Here is a 23,030-nt window from a genome sequence, read left to right as displayed (position 1 = left end):
AAGAATAAGGAAATTGAGGACTGCAGATGAATATACAAAATACATAATACTTGTGTATAGGAGAAGATAGAACCGAAACAATGCTAAATATTGGTGAATACACCGGTTATAAAACAGCATTCCTTTGTATAGTTTTTGAAAATTAATTACTGTTTCAATAGAGGCAATTACTTAGAAGAGTTTTTGTTTGTTTACGGCTTTCTAGAACCCGAATTATCTAGAAATTCGTTGGATATAAATAAGCGATAGTTTAGCCGCCAAATTCAATAAATAAAAAGTAAACCAAAAGGTGAATTCAAGTGATTTATATAAATTTTATATTCAGAAACAAGTTAGTGCAATATATTATGGAAGTATTTATAAATTCAACCCTCTGTTATAAAAACTAATTAAATAAGAAAATAACAGTATCCAGAAATTAATTTTGACAAATAAAGGAATAAAGAGAGCAAGAACAAAAACTAAACTATTAAATGGAATACTAGAATAGGAAAACCAAGAAAACTGACAATCTACAATGCAATGAGTAGAAGTAGGTTGATATACGGATAGGAAACGTGGAATATAATGAACCAACTGATTGAAAAAAAAAAAATAGGAGCTACAAAAATGGACGGTTTAAGAGGAACAAATAGAGCGTCAAGGTTATATCGAATCAGAAACGATAAAATAAGAATAAATGAAGAATCAGGAAGAAACAATTATAGGAACATATTGGGAACAAGCAGTTGATTTGGTAGGAGAGGGAAAGATTGCAAAAAAAAGTTAATGAAAAGGATCCCACAGGAAAACAGATGGAAAGAAGATGATTATCATGGATGCATGGAAAACTGAATCTCTGAAAAGGGATTTGATATTAAATAATAGACAAGGGTTACTAATTTCGTCCTCTTATAATATAACAAGAAATTAGAAAAAAATCTGGTGGTTATGCTTTTGCGATTTATCGAAATTGTCAAAATTTTAATTTTCTATCTTTACATAAACTTGAAAGAAAATAATTAAAAATTAATTTAATCACTGAAAAGGTGATACCCTCGAGGAATTATTTTCCAATCGAAAGACCGATCACAATTTTATTCAGAGCAATCACCTGATTTCTAAAACAACCGGTATAGATAGATCGAACGATTTCAAACAAGAAAATGGGTTATAAATGAAGAAAAATAAAAGAATCCCTCTAAAACGACCCTTAAGTAATTTCAATAACACAAAAAATGGGGAGAAAGTTACTAACTACAACTTCAAAATCGGACATAATTGTTTGATTCATCTGGAGGTAACCGTTTTTGATATTTGTTCAGGACGTGAATATATAAAATAATTTTGATATTAAAAAAATATTTAATATTTATTCTAAGTAAGTAGTGGTTGAATTTTGTAAACTTTCAATCATTTAATTACAAAAGAAAAAGCGAAATAAATAATCGAAATACTCACTAAGCGCTACCCTGATTTAAAAAAAAAAAACATGATAAAAGTCGATGGTTATTTGTACAAAAACAATGTGGAATTGACGTTATTCCAATTTAGGTAAATCTGTTTCTAATCTCGAAATTTGGCAACGTCGACTAAATTTAATATATTTGAACAGAAAAAAAAACATTTTAAAGGCCGGAATTGTGAGAAAATGCAACCTAAATTGAAATGTCATTTTTATATAAAAATCACCTTTTTCGAAGTAAAAAATTATTGATATGACGTTATTATTTAAACTTCCTAGCTAGAGTTTCTGGCCTAATTAAAAATCTCAATGGCGTCTGCGTAGTTATGTTGAAACAGATTACCTGAAATCATAAATACGATTCAATATCGACAATATTTATTTAATAAAAATAAAGTTTAAATTATAAACGAATTAGCTATATTCAAAGTGTTTCTTGTACCGAGTGGGCAACTAAGAACGACCGTCGTCCATTGATCGTACTTAGTGATTCGCCCTCGTAGTTAATTCAAACGCAGTCCGCTTTTGGTTGCCTAATAGTAGGCGACATCAAGAATCTCTGGAAAAACTCGCGAGATGGCAGGAGGGAAGAATACGAACACGCATTGTTTTTATATACAGGGTGTTTCAAAAAAAGGTGATCCCGTCTCTAGGTCAGTTAGATAACCAGGGCCGGATTAAGGTAGCGGCTTGGGGGGGCTATAGCCCCGGGCCCCAGGTCCAAGAGGGCCCCATCATTTGGAAATCATTCTGTTTTTTTTGATGTGTTGATACCACAAATCTAACGTATTAATATTATTTTGTGAATTTTTCCGGGTTTTCGAATTCCTTAAGGGGGCCTCGTCATTATTTTAGCCCCGGGCCTTATAAATCTTAATCCGGCCCTGTAGACAACTAAAAATATTTGGGGTTTGCTCGGTAAAAATTTTCGTAACGCCAATAGTATTCAAGATAAAGTGCGTTGAAGAAAAAAATTTTTAAATTTTTCACGATTTTTCCGCAACTACTGGCAACATTTTATTGAAATTTTATACGAAAATGTTTTGGAAGCTGATACATTCGATCAATTCGTTTTTATGTCTGACTCTCATAGAGGGCGCCCATAGTTTTCAGGTTTTCATCTATCCTAGAGACGGGATAACTTTTTTTAAACAAACACCCTGTATAAATCAGTTTTTTTTAAAGAAAATAAACGGCGAATTACTACAACCATCACACCGTATTTTACTTCCATATTTCAAAAGCAGATTATACATGGTGCGACAGTCAATCTTGGATGGATGCATTTTCCAAAAGTTTATTGTACGAGGGTTGTTACTTAAGTTTTGAGACACATAATTAAATTCCGTTTGAACCAACTGTCCATTTCGATTGAGGTACCTCAAAAATATGTAATTTGAACTCATGAACCGCTTCTTCGGGTGTAAAAAACGTTGATTTCGGAATTTATTATATGAAGAAATCATTGGGTGTCAAACAAGGACCCACCAATTCGATGTTTCGAGTGTTCAAAAACGTTTTCGTTTGAACTGATGTGTGAGAGCTCGCATTGTGGTGAAGAATCCGTTTTCTGCGATTGGTTTCCTGATTTTTTTCGAACACTTCTCGCAAACAAATACTGGTCTAACATTCCAGAATTGACCGTTCTACGTTTCAAGAAACGGTAACGACATGTCTAGTTATTCCGAACAAACACGCGACCATTTGCTTTGAGGTATTTCGTGCGCAAACAACTTTTGTTGGATTTGGCTCGTACATTCGATTTTTGCTTAGTTTCTGGTTCGTAAGCATAGATCCGTGATTCGTCGCTTGTCACGATCTTATGGACGTCTTCTGAAGCATCGCGACCGATTTTTTTTTATCCAACGTGAACAAATCTTTTTGACAGCCAAACGTTTATGCAATATTGAATGTATGCGAGTGGAACTGATGCGCCCAAGCAGTGGCGGATCTACAGGGGGACGTTTTCGGACTGAAGGCCCTCAAAAACGTCTAAGAAATTTTTTGTGAAAAAAAAATATTTTGAAATTCGTAAATGATATTCGTTAGCAAGAATGACCTAATTCCACTACTAAGTCTTCAATTGTATGATATCGTTTAACGATTTGATACTTCAGCCACTACCAAAATAAAAATGTAAATTCGCCACTATGCCCAAGTATGCCTCAATTTCATGGTTTATCACGTGACGATCTTGCGATACCAGTTTACGCAGTGCAGCGACGTTTTTTGGCACAACAACCGATTTTCGACAACTACTAAAAGTTGAAGCGAGTTGATCGGCACTTCTATTGGTTTAAATCACGTCGAAAGTCATAGAAAATAGTCGCGATTTGATTCCATTTTTTAACAAGATGAATATTTCAAGTATTTGTAAATAGCACTCGTATGGCAACACGTTCTAAGTGCGTTCACCATCAAAAGATGTCAAACTTTATGGTGGTGATGTCAGATTTGACATATTCACATCAATGTTGTCATATCTCAAAGCTTCAAGTAGCAACACACGTATGTGTAGTGGTAAGTGTAATTAATCCACGTTTAAAAATAACAGTTGTCAACTGCGTCCCTCCAAATTAATGCCTCCTTGCAGGTGATTTCCGAAATTGTCCATTGTCCACGTACAATTTACTTTTCAGAAATTGCCACAAGAAAAAATCGTGGACTCAAAGGAATCACTTCGTTTCGAGATATCACACGATTCGGAAAAATTTCATTAACAATAATAGTCGCATGGCGACAAATCGGGACTATAAGGAGGGTTAGGTTAGGTTAGGTTAGGTTAGTGTTTCCTAACCAAAGCCGAGCTGAATGCGGTCTTGGAATAATATAGACAGGTTTAACCGTGTTCACAATTTCTTGCTGAATTAGAAAATCAATCGCAATTACTCCTCCCATGTCCCAAAACACGATACAAAACACCTTCCCTGCTTTAACTTCGGCACCATAGACGCGCGTTTACTCTCCGGAATATGGTGGTGGTAGTCTCGTCTATGGTGAATATTAGGTGCAATAAATTTTCACTTTCCTCTTCATAACGATGCAGAAGACTTCAGATTTGACACCCATGTGGCCGAAATTTTGTGGTAACCGAGCCGTTTCCAGTCACATCGTAAGGCGTCGGTCTCCCAAAATGAGTTTTTCTACAGAACGGACGTTCTCGTCGGTAACACATGTTCTGGGGCAAGTTTGATACTAGTTCTCGGCCTTTTTGGATTCATACACTCGAGTCTTGGAGAGGCACTCATACCCGAGTAATTTTCGATAAATTTCCGCGGATTTTGACCAAATAATGATGCGTTGCTCGACAGGTACTGGTACATCCTTCTTGTTCGTAACTATAAGTACATTAAAAAGTGAGGTTACGTTGTTCCGGTAGTCTCTACGCTTCGTAACACACCAGTGTTACATCCACTGTAAAGACACCAAATTTTTCGCGGTTGAATTGTAAAATTCCGGTTTATATTTGAGCCACCCTCGTATAAATTTTGAATAGTATGTAGTACGAAAGCTCGGAATATAGTACAAACTATATAATATAGTACGATTGGCAATCCTAATCCTAACCTTGAGAATATTCGTAAATATTCTACTCCAATAATAATCTAATGACAATTTTGGGTTAGGCGAGAGAAAATGTTGGTTTTAAACGGAAGAAAAAAAAACTTTGTATGACAATTTATTTTCTCACGGTCAAATATATAATTTCCATCCTCACCTAGTTACCTTAGCGACTCATGTTACCTACAAACCGAGGATAATTACGAATCGATAGAACCTCACTGAATACCGAGCATATGAACTATTTTAATAATTAATTTTGAAAAAAAAAAAAAAAAGTTTATTTTGGACTCGCTGAACCATAACATGTCATTGTTAATATATGTTTCAAAGGTCAAAGGACGAATTTCTTGAAATACTATCCTATCGAGATGTAATTAGATATTTTATTGTTCATTTTGCTAATGAAATTCGATTCGACGATTATATCAATTAAGTACAAATATTTTCGCAAATTGATATAGTAATAATTATTTTTAAACTGATACGTGAGGCTGAGAAAAAAAAACTTGCATTATACGATTGAGAAATAAATTATGTAGGGATTTCTTTTCTCGTGCCGAAAACCATATGTGACGAAAAACACGAGCGACGTATCACTCTCAAATTTCTAGTTAAATTGAAAAAAACTCCGACTAAGTGCTATAAATTGTTGCAAGAGGCCTATGAGGACAATTCTCTATCTCGTGCGCGTGTTTTTGAGTGGTGTAAGCGATTTAGTGACGGCCGAGAGAGCACTGAAGATGACCAGCGCCCAAATCGCCCTTTGATAGTTTCAACTTCGGAAACAATGACCAAAATCAACCGAATTACGGTTAGAAAAATTTTACACCAGGAATTACACATGACAAAAGTTTGTGCGAAGTTGGTTCCAAAAAATCCGACTCCCGACCAAAAGCTCTTGCGTCAACGTGTCTGCTCGTAAAATTAATTATTCCAATTAAAAATTGTGGATTCTGAAAATACTATTATAGTCTATTTTTGTGAACGAGAGAGTAATAAAACATAAATTTCTAATGCAGTACGGTCAGTACGATAAAGTAATTTCGGTTTTGTTACATTTTTGGTAAAACTACCGAAGAAATTTTTAATAGTGTACTACAACCTTAGGGCGAACTGGGTCTGGAAAAGCTACCTGGTTAAAAATTAACCTTTTACTCACTGCAGAAGAGAAAATTATGAGAATTTGTACATGTGGTGCCATGAATGTCAATACAAAGTATGTAGTGTGTAGTACCTCGTTCATTTAGATAATATAGTTTCCATTCTGAGTTATGACAACCCTGTTACGGTTTTGTCAAATATTTTTCATAGCTTCTATTGTTCACAATAAGCTCATAGGCTTTCTGATAGGCCCACCAAAGCCCAATTAGGCAATCTATGAGACTTGCTCAAGTATTTGAACCGTGCTCATGTGTGATGGATACTAACAGATGATGTTGTCTGCAGTTTCATCCTCCTCCATGCTCTTGATGTGGAGATGGCGTCATAGATGACCAAGTCCGGTAGCTAATCAGATTTCACGCCTATTAAAACTTCTATTTTACATAATCACTTCCAAAACTAAAGAAAACTTGAATCGTTGATTCTCTATGTCACAAAATTTCATTTTTTAGAACCTCTACAAACTCATAGAAGCAACAACAATATAATAAATTGTTTAAATCACTGAGGGGATAATTTCTTATATCAACCGTTATAGACAGAAAGAAATAAATCCATAATTGTATTAATGAATTTTCCAACTTATTCACTTTTCTTCTTCTCTCTATTTATAAATTTTGAAATGTTAAAAAAACTGGAAGGGTCCGTTTAATAGCAGACTTTCACTACATCCGATTATTGGTAAAATATACTTGACACTTACCACTTCCTGGTAAGGTACTTTTTACTCAAATTATTTTGATATTTATTATTTTATTCAAATTGGGTACTTACCAAAGTTATACTAATCTTCTATTATGAAGTCTCCATATTAACTATGACTTGTACAACATACCCGGGTGGTATCTTGGCTTCTTCAACATGAAGTTTATCTCCTAATAATTTTCCACCATAAAACCACCTTTGTCTAGATGATTCAATACCTTCCTGACTCTGAAACGAAAGCAACTGTCTTGATTACTTATTACTTACCTACGAAATCATAATTAGATCTGGTTTAAAAAAATATCTGCTCATTTCAAAGTGAAAAATGTGGGACCTTTGGATCGCAGTGTACATGATACCACAAAATCCACACGTACATACATACTTGGTAGAAATTATTATGTTGAAAGGCAAAAGAATGACTAGGAGGATGGATCTACAGTATAGCCCATATCAAAGAGATCCAAACCCAGCAAAACAACATTATAAAAATATAATTTCTGTTTGATTATTTTGTGGAAACACAAATACATTTTGTTACCACCATGAATTGTTTTTATATTTCAGAGAGATTAGAGAACAGTTTTGATGATTACGTCCCGGCGATTTGACTTTTCTCATACTTCTATCAATTATTGTCATATTTCAACCATTTTACACAAAACCATGATAAACTGTATGTCCAAACTTTCTCCATAAATCCCTCAGCTACTGATGAAAACCACATGACAATCCCTCGGTATTTTTTGAATTTAATAGACAGATACACAAGAGAGTATGTAATTTCTTGCTGTGCAATCTAATAATACTAAAGAAAACAAGATCATTAATGTATAGAGCAAACATCTACAGCACTTTACCCGACTATTTCCTAAAAAAACTCCTGACTTGCAAGCAGTTTATTCCCAGCTACTGCCAACATAAGTGTTGATTTAGACCCAGTAACACGGTTTATGTCAATACAGCTGCAAAAGAAACCGTTTTTACCCCCTGGCTTCCCAATAAGCGGTCCATCGGCTCAAGGCACAAGAAGAAACTCCCCTATCCGCCCCTCCAGCTGCTGTCAACAGCATATAAAGACCTCAATGGAATCTACCTTAACTTCGTAGACAACTCTCCCATATCCATAAGATAAAACCTTTCATCAATCACTTCATTGACCGTTCACCGGTTCACCAACCAATGGCTGAAGATAAATTTTTTTCAAAAAACAAAAAAATATATATCTTCAAATCGAGAAGAACTGTTTTTACTTATCTAGAGCTCTCTTTTCATTCTCTTCTTGCCAATGGTCGATCACTTTTCCTCCTTCAGCTACGACAACACAATCCCACACAACCAATACAACCCCAGCCCTGCAAAGGAGCAACTCCTTATCAGGGCTAACTCCAACTAACCTTACTTCTATAAAATTTTTCCTTATCCAACCAAAAACCATTCATCAAATCTCTATCTCTCTCTGGTTTTGATGAATACTTCCAGGTGGCTTTAATTTTTTCATACTTCCAACAATTACTGTCATATTTTAATCATTTCACTCAAAACCATGAGAAATTATACTTTCTTTATGAGTCTCTTAATTTATTAGAGGAGAACCACATGAAAATTTGCTCAATTTATAACAGAGGTATACAGGATGATGTGTAGTCTTTCACCATGCAATTTAATAATAGTGAATGAATTGACTAATGAAAATGATACAGAATAAATTATTGAATATTTAGTAGACTATGTAGAAGTTTGCTGTAAAATGAAGGTCAAATAGTTGATATTGATGAAATCAGGTGAATGGAAAAACCAGTTAGAATTTATTAATAAATAACAGGGACAGATGGCTGATGACTTAAATATTTATATGAAATGTAAATTTGTTTTGATATTGTAAGGAGACTAAATAAGTTATTCTTTTATCCAATGGCCCCTTATTACTATACAGTACTATACTAGTACCTCTGATTGGCTATAAAAACAAAACACAGACAGCAGACAGAAATTGAAAGATGAGTTTATATAACTGTCAAAATAATCACCTTTATTTCTGAATAACTAAGCCCCTGTGTGTTAGGTTAAAATCAATTAATAGAAGAGTTGATCTTAAATTTTTACATCAATGTTGAAAAATTGCATTTAAATATCTTGTAATATTTAATTCAACAAAATATAATTCTGTTAAAACATGTTAGCTTTTAAATTTGAAATTTGTTAATTTATTAGCAAATTCTCCACAAATCTGTTTAATTATAAATAACATGCTTCAGAAATATCAATTAAAAGTTGATTAGTTCAAATTACATCCAGTTTAAAAATCGTAAAAAACAGTTTAAATAAACAGTAATTTATTCTCAAATTAACAATTAAAATAGAGAATGTCATTTTTTTTACTTTACTTAATAGGAAAAATAATAATTTAGTAGTAGTATATACAAATGATACTAAAAACTGAACAACTTGAAAAAAAATTAGTAAAATAAACTCACTTGAAGCTTTTTCTTGCACATACTAATGGTATCAGTAGAATACACAGATAACTTGACATCTATACAAGAATGTGACAGTCTCAATTTCAAAACAGTCTCAGTACCCCCATCGACAGGTTCAGAACACTCGGCAGGTGAATCCCTACCATTATCTTCTTTTACTATATTAATCGGATAAGATAGGCAGTATATAGGGACTTGATATCGTGCACCTAACTCATCATAACATTCAGTTAGGTACCCATTGGGTACAGATACACTAGCTCCGTCTACAATAGCTTGAGCTAATTCATAATCCATAGCTTCAGCTGCCACTGCTGCTGCTCTCAGAGCATCCCATATTTCTCTTCGGCCCTCAAATGCAGGAGCTGTATCCCAGAATTCATCACGTTTACTACGAAGTTGACCTTCTGTTAGGGGTACATCAGATTTCCAACGGATCGTTTCATGGCACAACGGATGATTTTTTCGTTGACTACCTGAAATTCCCAAAATAATATGAAAATGAGAAGATTTTTTTAATTTAATTCAATTGTGAAGCTTAATAGATTTGGAATATTTGAAGAATGTAAATTGTTTTTGTTTTTTTAGATAATCATTTGCAAAGTAAATTTTGTTTTCCTTATCTTTCTATATAAATATTCTGATTATCTTATATATATATATATATATATATATATATATATATATATATATATATATATACTAATTTTATTTTGAATACTTAATTATGAAGGTTACTGATAATATTAACTAATACAAAAAAAGTTTCTTAATGATGAATCAAGAATGGTAATGGTATTTTTGAAAATAGTTAAAATATTTAGTTTCGAAATATTATTAACATAAATTCTACAAATAAACAAAAAATATGATAACAATCTATAATTACATTAAACTTTATTTAAAATTATATGCATTATATTTAAAAATTAACTAGTAGACAAAGAAACATGACAAGACTTGTTTTAAATAATCATAGAATGGGTCTGTAAAGGTTATTAAACTACCTGAGTTAGGTCGGCTTATTGACCCTGATGAATCGTCGATAGCACCACTTCTACTACGAGTTATTCCTATGCAGCCACCCATAGCGATAATTGCCTGCATAAAGTCATTTCATTGCTTTTTAAAAAATTTTTTTCTTCGTAAACAATCACGATCATTTTCCACCCATAATTCATACACGGTCTTCAAAGAAATGACTAAAGTATGACGTACTTGACATTTGGAACTCATTTATATTCTGTCAACAATGTCAACAGATATACCAACAAAAATTTCCTTCTTTGAGAAATAAATACAACTAAAATTACTGAACTCAAAAAATATTTTAATGCTATTTAAATCATTTGATATTCATATACAGTATACGAGTAAGTAATGAAATTTATTAGTTAATTTACTTATCGTAAATGCAACAAGTTATGTTTTCACAATCATTAATACACTTTTTATAAAGATTGTCGCACAGCATATCAAAATTATAAAATTGAATAAAATAGTTATTGAAATAAATGTGTTATTTGGAAAAAACGAGGAGTTTTTTATTTGAAAAAAAAAATCGCTGCGGACAGGATTCGAACCTGCGCGGGCAGAGCCCAATGGATTTCAAGTCCATCTCCTTAACCACTCGGACACCACAGCTTGTATAATATACAACAATAAATACATTCAAAAATATCCTAGCTTCACGTTATAGAACTTCACGATAATTAAAAGATGATTTAATTCGCACTATTTACAAATTTTAAAAAAATATAACAATAAAATTTGTTCCATTTTCATGAATCTCTAGTTAGACCTCAAAGCGTATTTAACTGGAAGTAAATTACGTATTTAATTTCAGTGCAAGGGAACACGTTATATAATAATTAAGGCACTCAATGGATATTTTTACCCAAACTCCATTATAAGTGTAGTACTTCATATATATTGCTCCTTGGAAAGTGGTAGCAAATATCAAGAATTCCTATAATCTATGTAGTTGACTGTTTTTGGCGGTTTGATGTATCATTGTCAGTTTTCTACAACTTCATGCTGTATATCAAAGTTTATTACCTATTTAGTTTGAACATTAATATTAATTTTACGATACTACTTGTGTAAATTTAGGTACGAAACTTTTTTATTATAGTGCGTTCTGTGCGCCTTGCGTTTGCCAAAACGCGTTGTGGCTGTTCTGATGTTGCCAGAACCCGAATGAAATTATTTTAGATTTAGCTACGTAATATAATGCTGCTTATTAGTAATCATTTAGTAACAAAGTAGTACAACACTCATTATTTGAATAAATATTTAATGTCAACGTTTTTATATATGTTTTATATCCATATAGTCAATAGTTAATATATCTAACCTAACATAACCTAACCTAACCTAACTGCGTCAAACATAAAGTTGCAATGCAATTCAAAATGCCACAACAATTCCTAATGCAAAAACAAATAGGTGGATATGCAGCCAAGATTGATTTTAGTAATATACTTTATTACATTAAAACGACTGTTAATAATTTATATCAACTATTGATTATATGGATATAAAACATATATAAACACGTTGTCATTAACAATAAGCAGCATTATATTACGTAAGCTGACGTCTTCTAAATCTAAAATAATTTCATTTGGGTTCTGGCTATATCAGAACAGCCACAATGCATTCTTGCAAACGCAAAACGCACATTGTGGCTATTTATACTGGCCGTTTTCGGTCTTTGGATGCAAAGTTACTATATAGAATTTAAAAACACTGCTATCCACACAACACACACATTATGTTATACATAGTCGTCATGCTGATTGTCTATGTATACAACACCAAATTAAAAACAAAATAACTAAACAAGGACTAACTAAGTACATATTTGGAAGTTCGTAATAATCTATGCTTCAATGTATAATAAAAAAAATTTTCAAGCGGACTTCAAATATTTTTAATGTTGGAATCTACCCGGTTTTCTCAGATTTTAAATGCATTTATGATGTTAAAATATTATACTGGTGGTCCACAAATATAAACTGTAAATAGTTTCAAATGATAACAAAAATATATACGCATTTTCGAACAGATTTATTATGAGCTGCGGTGTCCGAGTGGTTAAGGAGATGGACTTGAAATCCATTGGGCTCTGCCCGCACAGGTTCGAATCCTGTCCGCAGCGTTTTTTATTTTTGTTGAAACAAGAGAAATAGGATTTTAAATTATATAGAATACACTCGAACTTTTTCTATTACTTTGACTACTACAGGCACGTACTATTAGACAACTGAAAGCTTCTTTGCTACTGCAAACTACATTTTTATATTATAAAATGTCCTAAGGATAGATTTGGGAAATACACTTTAAAAAGTCAAACAAAATTAAGTAGAACGCAAATTTATTGATATTTTAATTCATTACTTTGATTGATCGTGTTCTACAGCTGCGGTGTCCGAGTGGTTAAGGAGATGGACTTGAAATCCATTGGGCTCTGCCCGCACAGGTTCGAATCCTGTCCGCAGCGTTATTAATTTTGTAGAAAATACCTAAGAGTAATGAAAAAAAGAACGACACCAAAATAACAATACTCACCACATCTACACAATTTGAACATAATTCCCAAAAAGTTTGTTTATATCTAATAATATTTTGACCCATGGATATTTGTTGTACTTTTGTTCTTTTGAATTATATCATCAGCCATTAGACATAGCATGACAGGTTGGTAGTACATTACAGAAGGTGACATTTGCATATAATCTTGTCAACATTGGTGCACTATGGTTTTTGGTAACAAAAGTGATTTTTTTTAATATCAATTTGCATTTGATAATAATGAATATTTGAAATTTGCAAACCAACCACTTTTTAGAAAATTATATTCATCAATCTAATATTATACCAATATTGGAATGTATTCCCAGTTCCATTTTTCAAATATTTGCTTGTTCTATAATCAACCCTCGATCTACATTTTGTATAGGTTCTAATGCCTACTTGCAACGGCGGATAAATTTAATAATATTGGATATTTGTTTATATAAAATTATTTCTAATTATGCACAAATTTTTTGACTATAAATTCATTTTTTAAAAAGCGATGTTGCCAAGCTGCGGTGTCCGAGTGGTTAAGGAGATGGACTCGAAATCCATTGGGCTATGCCCGCACAGGTTCAAATCCTGTCCGCAGCGATTCTGTTTTTTTTTTATTTTAGAGGATCTGAAAAAGCATGACATTCTCATATATTCTTGTAGAACTTTTGGTTACCTTCTTCATTACCGTAATTTTTTAAAAATTGTTTCTATTATAGTAGTTCATTATTTGAAATTTCAACAATTTTGATGGTACAAAAATGGCGTAAATGACACCTATTTAGTTTAGTCCTTTATTATTAAATTTTTTCTGATGATAATGTGGTGCCACACTTATTTAATACATTTCTCCTTACAATCAGTGGAAGGCATCAGCCATTTTAGAAAATTCAGTATAAAACTTCTCAATAAAATTTAATATCTTATTAAAGTTTATGTTCATCATAGCTCTGCCACAATAACCTACTTAATCATCTCAGCAAAAAAAACTGTTATTTATCCTACACGCAGTATTGGACGCCAGATTCTTTTTACTGACATATTTTTATAAACGAAATCCCTTTATCTACGGTTTGATAGATGGATTAAAAGAGTGAAGGGGGAAGCCCTCTTGCTTGAAACGAGATCTTATCTTGATGCATTTTAGAGATGGACACGACTAAGACAAGACTAATAAACATATTGTATACGTTTAGTTGGCTGCTAATGTTAAATGAATCCATTCAGTAGCAATCCAGTACCGGTAAATTTATATCCAATGTGGCGTAAGAAAAATCTCTTGTATTCTAAATTTCATCTGAAACTGAAAGTTTACGTTACTGTGATAAAGTAACCTCTTAAGAGGGAGCCACCCACCTCTATTCGAATCTTAGGTTACCCAACTAACCAGCGGGTTCTAAATGTGCCACGATGTGCCAGAGTGTCTCACAATAAATATAATTATTAACAATCTTAATGTCGTCAAAAATATACTGGTTGACAAAGAGATTTTTCGTTTGTGAAATGCGACGGTACTTTTATTTTTCTATACTTACGTTAATGCTTGTCTTATTATATCATAAGTCAAATTAATTGTTAAAAAACTATAATATTAGTAAATTTTACACAATATACTTGTTTGGAAAAATAAAATAGATTTAAATTTTTAAATTATTTAAACATAAAACTTCTTGCACACGCTTTATTGTTAGATAGAGTAAATCAAATGTATACTAATTTTTTAAATTGACCGCTTCTATAGTAGATAAGTTCCTCTTGCAACTGTCTCGTTAATTAATGCTACTATGTTGCCAATTTTCAACTTAAATCGAAGATGCTTTATATCTTAAAAATTTTATTTTATTATAATATATAACATCAAATTATATTGAATAAATTTCGGAATGACATTTATTCAGATAATAATTAGTCATGCCTTTTTGTAGGTGCAGTGTATATTTAGTTTTATTAGAACTTGAACTTTTTACTCTCCCCCAGTCGACATAAACACAATCACATCGCATCATTCGTATCCCGACCACTGACAAAAGCGCATAGCCGGTACAGAAGGTACAACCAGTTTAGCTATGAGCATGCTCTAATCAACGCGCTGCAAAATATTTGAATGTTTGACAGTTAACAATCAAAATACTATCAGTGACTTTTTGTCTGTGCAAGTGTTGAATGTATGTTAATACAACGGAAAGAAAGTAGCTCGTCGACTTTTTTGAAAACTTTTCCTTTGAAGTGAACGTATTTTTTTGCCTTTTAAAGTCATCAAAGTGAAAATCTTAAATATGTTATATTATGAACGCGGTAGTGATAAAGATGAACGGTTTAATTGTTGACATTTTTTCGTGACTGGAAATAATGTTAATTGCAACTCCTTACAGAGATTTTGATGTGGGTGATAAGAGCCCTCCAAGAGTTATTTCTGAAATTAGAAAGACTTGTGGCAGTTATTATTTTTACCCTACTAATTTCAGGGCGAAGATATCAGGTTAGTTTCTTTTAAAAATTTTATTCTGTTCTATATCATAATATATCCATGATAATAAAATAAATAATTTCATAATAATTAATAATCCGATATTTATGGTTATATAGTTGTACATTCAAAAATAATTTTGTATGAATTATTATTTATTTATGCATGTGTGTACAATGAAAGTTTGAATAAGATAAATATACTTAACCTTGAAAGTAAAAGTGGACATTATTGATAGTTAATTTGAGATAATGGTTATTTGGGTCTGGTAACAAATAAGTTCCTTATAATTCGTTTCAGGAAATATATCAATTGACTTAATTTAGTAATTGTTTTGAAACTAGTATAATTATTAAAGAAAATATAGATGGATTTGACGTATATAGTATAAATAGTTTTCTGTAACAATAATAAATTGATAAAACAATTGTTATTCTTATAATTTGTAGAAACCGTTAATACCGAGTGTTCAAAAATTATTTTTATATTTTAGTTATATACAAAACATTTGTTTTATTGTTTGTTTTAATACCCTAAATGGTAAAAGGTCTTTTGATGAAACATAATCTTTTTTCGAAATGTCCATGACAATTTGGTATACATGTGGCGTTGATTGATGTAGTTTTGAATGTTCTCTTCAATGTACACGTGCGTATAGGCTGATTGGCATGGATCTTCGTTATGCGTGATTCTTATGCTTAATATTTGAGTGTCATTTGAGCTTTATGAGCATTGAGACATAGGTCATTGATGGTATAACTTGAAATTTATAAATTCATAATAGTCCATGATATTTTTCACTATTTTTTTTAATGGCTTGTTTTTGGATTGCTATTGCTATTGCTATCATCAATTGTGTATCTATCAATTACTGTTTATGCTTTGTTCTGAACACACTTTTCTCCACGAACGTTTTATGAACATCTGAAATTATAATTTGAAACCAAAACTAAGAAAATAAATGTTAAGTACAAAGTCAACTTCCATGTTTTTTAAAATACTATTACGTAGAAAACCATATGGGTTAGAGGTTATTTCGTGGTAAATATCACCAAAAGGTTGAATGCACATGCGCCGGGGATCGATTGGACGTATTCAGAACAAGTTCTGAATTAGAAATTTGTGCTCCACGAGCGCACTTGACCTGCGCGTGAATCTAGTGACAGAACACAACAACGAACAAAACTATTTTAACATTTCGGAGTAGAGTAGATGCCATGTTGCCAAATGTTGTAACAGAATGTGTACTTAAAAAATTCCACACGCCTCTATAGAGTTTTATAACGTTTATAGTGATTTCATAATTAAAAATGAACTTTTTATATAATTTTAACGTGCAGATTTTTCATTTGAAGACCAAAAAAAATCATTAAGATGTTAGAATAGAAATGTAACACCTTAAAAATACTTAAATACATTTTGAATGGTTTTTAAAATATGGATTATTTCATAAAAATTAACTTGACATGCACTGTTGCCAAGTGTTAACTCTCCTACAGAGAGGGAGGAAAAAATCGACTCAAGTCGCACGCTCTCTTAGCTCTATAATGAGTTGTCGGTGTTGTTATTGAGTTAGTTTTTTGGAAAAGAAAAAATATCAAACGAAAAGGTTCTCAAACAATGAAAGAGGGTTATCATTAACAGTAAAGAAAATACAAGCTTGAATTCGTCAAAATTATCATTTATTTGAAATTATAACCTATCAACGAATCGAATGTTTATTCGATCTTGTTCAGTGAGTACCGTTTTAGGCTCCGATTTCGTTGCTAGTGCAAGATTTCTCTCTCATAAAAGCTCGATAGGATTTAAGTCTGCGCTATACGCTAACTAATTCATAGCGGGAATTTCGCCGATTAAACTGAGGCGGGGAACGACGTTTCATTGAAAACCATCTCGGTGTCCGTCCATATTATCCAGAAATCTCCAGAGATCGGACGGAACAAAATCTAACTTACTTAATCATGTTGAGAGACTGTTTACTGAACTAAGGTATGCTTCGGAATTCACATGTAATTCAGCAAAAACTTCAGCAGTCTTAGATCATTGAAGTCATCATTTTTGATAATCTATTATTCGAGATATTTTCATCACGGCTCCATATATTAATAAATTAGTAGTTGCTTGATCCTAATAAGGCATATTCCACGTAATTATGAAGATGGCTTTTGGAATTTTCGGATCTTTCCATCTTCAAAGTTAAGTGCTCTAGATCGCTAACCAATGTTTCCAACCAAGCTTTATTTACTACCAAAAAGTAAGCAGGGAAAACCATAATGCATTTTTTAGTAATATTTTTGTTATAACTACAAGGTGGCGCGAAAAGAACGCATGAATTTGAAACCAGTATAATTTACTTTATTTTGATTACATACGAAATGGATTCACATGAATACAATGTTTAGATTATCCAATTTATGACTTTGTCCATTGGAATATCGATATGCACTTCTGTTTGAAGTAATCTTCTTAATCTTCACTACAAACAGAAGGCGTCGATACTCATCAAAAGTCTTTCTTCCATTACTTTTGACAATGTCTCGTTGGAAATAGCCGTGATTTATTCCCGTATTGCAGCTTACAGGTCCTCTCGTGTACGGGGTTTGTTGCAATAAACTTTACTTTTTAAATCACACACCGAGAGATCTGGAGAGCGTGCAGGTCAATGGATATCGCCGAAAAGTGAAATCAAATGTCGAGGAAACATCGTTCGTGCAACTGCCATGGAATAATTAGCCGTGTGAGCTGTAGCTCCGTCTAGTTGGAACCACAGTTTTGTTTTTTTTTTGACCCCTAACACACAAACACAAAACAGTCTCCGTTGTTCGAATTTACGTTTTAAATAATCGTTCAGGATGCGCTGCAGCGAGCGTCGAGACAAGTTCAGCGCGCCGTCTAGTGGAGCGGCGATGACTTTGAAGAACCGACGCCCTAACACTGCCGACATTTTCTGAAGTTGAACAGTAATAACAGATTGATTACTTTTGAAGAAATGTTTAACGTTCAAAACGCGATGCGCCACGGTCTTTTCCGCTCCTCCCTCTCCCACTGCTGAACTCAAATTCATGCGTTCTTTTTGCGCCACCCAGTATCTTGAGTCAATGTTCTTGTGTAACTTTTCCCCTCACAGTTGTTTTTATAATAATATTTGGTAATGTCCCACGTTTTTTATTCTAAATTTTCTTCGTATGAATATAAATAAAATCTGTTGGTATATTAAGTAAAATACGACGACTGAATGCAGTGAACTTCTCTAGTTAAGCACGCCACTGCTTTAGCTAATAGTTTATTAGTTAATGTCAATTTGTTTATCATTTAATGAAAATCGATTTATGTATTGAATTGAAAAAATCCGTTATATTTGAAGCAAGGGATAACGATTCTGCGTTGGTGCTGATACTGATATATTAGCAGCGTCATTTACGAATTTTTCAACCGTATATTACGAATCGACCGAAATCTCACGATTTATTTGGTTCAGGTAGTGTTTAATCTTTGTGAAAAATTACTATATTATGCAAAAATTTCAATTTTCTTAGCGCTTATAAGAAATTAACAGTACCGATAATCCTCTTTATGTCATACGTAGTGCAGTCCAAAAGTTCTTAACCTAGCATAGATAGAAAGCACAGAAATAAAAAAAAACGTGACTAGAGCCTGTTTAATTTCATCCCCGCTGTTATATTTTACCCATTAATAGTCGGACAGTGCTATAGGGTGGGTGTTTAATTGCTGAAAATTCACTTAGAACAGTTTAATATTTTTTTTGACCCGTACCTGGGTCACCTATTGATTCTCGTCACCAGCGAAACAACTCAAAGCGCGAAACTCAATACTTTATTATTTTAATACTCTCTCTTTCACCCTTCAAAGATAGTTTAGATAAAATTTTCTTATTGGTCCTGATCTAATTGCAAAAACATGAAAAATACTCACGCCTTTGTTATAAAACTACTTGTTATCTTTCCGCTAATTCGTCCCGTATTATCTGTTTTATTATGTACGAGGGTTGTCCATAAAATAATATTCCTAAGAAGCTGCGGACGCTAGGTACGCTTTTAGGCGGGATTAGCGCGAAGCTTGGCTGCCTTTCTCCCAGTTTGTACCTTGACAAGCTATATACAACGTTGATTCTTGTATTGGTAGTCGTGAAAGATGTAGCTTCCGGTTGATTCTCACCCCAGGTGGAAATTACGCACAGTGATCCGTTTTTTGTATGTCAATTACGTTTCTCCAGTGGAAATTCATTTCCAACTGTGTACGGTGCAGATAATCCAAAGACGAACGTGCAGATTTGGATGGAATACTGTCTCACACCCTCCTTACAGCCCAGACTTTGCCCGCAGTGATTACCATCTCTTCATTGGGATGTAATTCACAACTGACGAAGAAATGAAAGAAGAGGTTTTAAGTTATTTCGGCGGCGACAGGACGGCAGATTCCTACGATATAAAGAAGATGGTACACCGCCTGCAAAAATGCGTTGATCTAAAAGGCGATTATGTCGAAAATTAGAGTCAAAGCTTTCAAACTTGCATTATTCAATGCCAATAAACAGGTTTTTCATTCGTTAGGAACGATTTTGAGCGTTTTGTAGTGGGATTGTGGCAAAATTGAACACCAAAGTGTACTAACAGTAATATATTTTCCAACTTTCGAATATTCAAATAGACGCTTGATAGAAATATAAAGATTATTGAGTCAATTTGAATATTGATTTTTGAAATTGATGAATTATTTCCTATATTTTTTTTCTGTTTATACTATCGAAGATTTTCTCTAAATTAGCTGCTGCATCGTGAATTCCATTGTCGGGTGTCTATTAGTTTTTCTGTTGTTTGTTTCAAAGTTAATAAAACTTCGCGTGGATCCAAAATCGAGGCAATTACTATCTCTCTACCTGCATTAAAACCCTGACCCGGATGTCCATTACGTTTATATAACTTATAATAATAATTTAAAATTATTTTCAGAAAAATATAAGTCAAAAATTACACCTTTAACATTTGAAAAACGTCCAAAAGAATATTTTGGTTTGCCGGTCACGCACTAACATATTTTGACGCTTTTTTTTTCGAATATAATAATTTAAAAACAAGGTAATAATTCAACGTATATAAGTAGTTATATACCTATTGAAAACGGATACCTGTCTTTGTACACATCTTTACCGAAGATCGTTATTATCATTACAACACACAATAAATAGTTTCTTAACGTATTCATCAATTAATTTTCTAAACACGTGTGTAATGTAATCTGCGCATTCTTTTATTTGTTCTTAAGAATTTTTCTACGGGGCGAATTAGCAATTGAAATGTTTCATCATTTTGTAAAAAGCTTCGATATTTAATTGGGAAATACAGATTTTTCCATGCGAAAAATCCTTTACTGGACGTGTAATGAACGATATTTTTTATTATTCTTATGCGAAAACAACGCAAAAAAGGTTACGAATTGAATTTAGGACATTTTATTTTCAAAGTAATCATAATACATCGTTATTTTATTTCTGTTAATTTAATTCATGTTAGTTCCAAAAAATGTACTCGGAAGGAGATCCAGGTATTCCTATGAAACATATCCCATGTTGTGGAGTCGGTTCCCAAGTTTTTTAGCTTCAAACGAAAACAAAAAAGGCTGTGGGCTATATACCAAGAAAGTAAAGGATACTAACGGAATAACGAAGAACCATATTTTTATGCGAAGCTTCAGATGAACAAGATCTAGCGTTTGGGATCTTTGACGCATTTTGTAGAGCTAGAGTTTAGGTTTTGTGTCACATTAATGTTAAAAACCAAACAAACCCAATAGTTTTACAATTACCAATGATGTACATTCGAGTGCAGTTTATCGTAAACATGTAGATCTAAGGTGTCAAAATATGAACAGCAGAAGTTTATTTGCTGCATACTGAAATCGTAGGTGGTGCCATACCATCAGCGCTGGCCCGAAACTTGTTGCAAAATACGTGAAACTGAAAAATCTCGAATAATATATCTGACCTGGACTAAGGCGTTTTTCGGAAAGCGCTGCTCACTGAGGATGGCGTTCTTTCACCGTACCAGAAGGATACAAAGAAAAATAGAAGTATCACCAAAATTGTTTAACTCATCCATAAAAAATCGAAATATCTGCAAACATCTTCAGTTCTAAAGAATGAAATGAAACAATTTCTGCGATTACTTTTATTAATTCGTTGTTTTCACTACGACTATTTACTCAAAAGTAACTAACTTCGTTACTTTATGTACTTATGTACTTATATACCTATCCACAAAAGAATTTTCTAGATTTAGAACAAAAAGAAACGAAACAAATAAGTAAATTGACTTTCCTGGAAATTAATCAAAAGAAACAACGTAAATAAACCGCTTGCTATAAAAACTTTTTACACTCAAACATCTAAAGAATCTCATTTCATGAACTTGGTAACATTATGTTGTTGTCGTTTTAAAACAATTGTTACAAATAAATAATTGTTGTATCTTATAATTAATTTTAATTATATGCCATTGTGTGGTATCGGAAAGCGGTCACGAAAAACACCAAAAAAGTGATGGGTACAAAATTTTTAGATTGCGAGGGTATCCTTTTAATTGATTTAACTTACTATAGCAGTTGCGTCAAAAAATTATCGCGTACAGAGATTAACCACCCACCTTATAGTTCTGATCTGGCCCCGTTCGACTATTTTCTGTTCACAAAGTTGAAGATTGAATTAAGGGGTTAAAAGATTTAACAGCGTCGATCGGCGATAGTTGGACTACGACTTTAAAAACAATCAACTACCGTAATATTGAAATAGAAAGTTATCAAATCATTGGAACGAGTTCATTTTATTAGTAACAATTGACTTTTTATTTAGCTATGAGCGGGAAGGGTCTAATTCTCTCCGATAAGAAGTAGAACAAAAATAAGTATAAAGCAACAGTCGACTATACAATAAATTCTAATTGGATGTTATTGACAACAATTGAAAGTTTTTAATAGGCCTAATAAGCTGCTTATTAAATTGAGAACGTACATCATAAAGAAATATGACAAACTTTAATACTTCAGTGAACACTTTCGTAAATATATTAAGAGATAAAGGGTGTCCCAAAATTAACGCTGAATTTAATAGAAAACACAATTTTTATTATTTTGATTGTACTTTTTCCAATGAATCGTAAAGTACAAAGGATAGAGTTGTTTATAAAGTGACAAATGATTTCCACGGCTTTGGAAATTTTTCCCATGGCCATTTTATAAAAATGTGGCTGAATTTCGTTGAATCTCCTCTTCTCCTCCTTCAAGGTACGCACGGTTGTGGGTTGGTTGACGTAGACCTTTAATTTAAAATAACCTCAAAAAAGTAATCCTATGGTGTTAAATCACACGATCTAGCGGGCCAATTCTGATTACTCTGCGGTAATTGGAGTGTTTCATGAGCTGTATGGTCATTTTCAAAAAAGTATGGTCCAATTATGCCTTCAGCCCAAAATATGTCGCGTTGTGGATAAATTTGTTTTTCGAAAATCACATGTGGTTTCTCAGAACTCAAAACGCGGCAATTTTAGCGATTAACAAACACGACAAAGTCGAAATAGGCTTCGTCGCTTAGGATGATTTTGCTTGAAAAATCAGCTCAATAATC

The 23,030-nt window shown here is 32.8% G+C and overlaps 2 protein-coding genes and 4 non-coding genes across 6 annotated transcripts in view; 4 read left to right on the top strand and 2 right to left on the bottom strand.

The window, feature by feature from the left end:
- Positions 1-1,324: 1,324 nt before the first annotated feature.
- Positions 1,325-10,588, bottom strand: LOC130442506 (ubiquitin domain-containing protein 1). The gene is made up of 4 exons (XM_056776670.1): positions 10,362-10,588; positions 9,352-9,830; positions 6,944-7,102; positions 1,325-1,787 (listed from the first exon to the last, which is right to left on the bottom strand). Exons 1-3 carry the CDS (start codon positions 10,459-10,461, stop codon positions 6,965-6,967), a joined length of 717 nt encoding a protein of 238 aa, XP_056632648.1. The 5' UTR covers positions 10,462-10,588; the 3' UTR covers positions 1,325-1,787; positions 6,944-6,964.
- A 328-nt stretch (positions 10,589-10,916) lies between these two features.
- On the bottom strand, positions 10,917-10,998 carry Trnas-uga (transfer RNA serine (anticodon UGA)). The gene has a single exon. It is a non-coding gene; the product is annotated as a tRNA-Ser (tRNA).
- Positions 10,999-12,435: 1,437 nt separating this feature from the next.
- On the top strand, positions 12,436-12,517 carry Trnas-uga (transfer RNA serine (anticodon UGA)). Its single transcript has one exon. It is a non-coding gene; the product is annotated as a tRNA-Ser (tRNA).
- Positions 12,518-12,777: 260 nt separating this feature from the next.
- Positions 12,778-12,859, top strand: Trnas-uga (transfer RNA serine (anticodon UGA)). Its single transcript has one exon. It is a non-coding gene; the product is annotated as a tRNA-Ser (tRNA).
- A 586-nt stretch (positions 12,860-13,445) lies between these two features.
- Positions 13,446-13,527, top strand: Trnas-cga (transfer RNA serine (anticodon CGA)). The gene has a single exon. It is a non-coding gene; the product is annotated as a tRNA-Ser (tRNA).
- A 1,404-nt stretch (positions 13,528-14,931) lies between these two features.
- Positions 14,932-23,030, top strand: part of LOC130442505 (uncharacterized) — a 90,011-nt gene continuing 81,912 nt past the window's right edge. Inside the window, exon 1 of the mRNA XM_056776669.1 lies at positions 14,932-15,406. Within this exon, the coding sequence (XP_056632647.1) occupies positions 15,277-15,406 (130 nt within the window). The 5' untranslated portion in view covers positions 14,932-15,276. The remainder of the gene's footprint in view (positions 15,407-23,030) is intronic.

Source organism: Diorhabda sublineata, chromosome 4, assembly GCF_026230105.1.
Source record: "Diorhabda sublineata isolate icDioSubl1.1 chromosome 4, icDioSubl1.1, whole genome shotgun sequence".
Taxonomy (NCBI): domain Eukaryota; kingdom Metazoa; phylum Arthropoda; class Insecta; order Coleoptera; family Chrysomelidae; genus Diorhabda; species Diorhabda sublineata.
This window is presented reverse-complemented; position numbering and strand designations above follow the sequence as displayed.

Bases quoted from the DNA above. Each gene is read 5' to 3' on its own strand.
- LOC130442506 (XM_056776670.1), bottom strand. From the start codon at position 10,461: ATGCAGGCAATTATCGCTATGGGTGGCTGCATAGGAATAACTCGTAGT. The intron at 9,831-10,361 runs GTAGTTTAATAA...TGGGAATTTCAG, and splicing joins AATAAGCCGACCTAACTCAG to GTAGTCAACGAAAAAATCAT. The intron at 7,103-9,351 runs GTGAGTTTATTT...CTTTCGTTTCAG, and splicing joins TGTGCAAGAAAAAGCTTCAA to AGTCAGGAAGGTATTGAATC.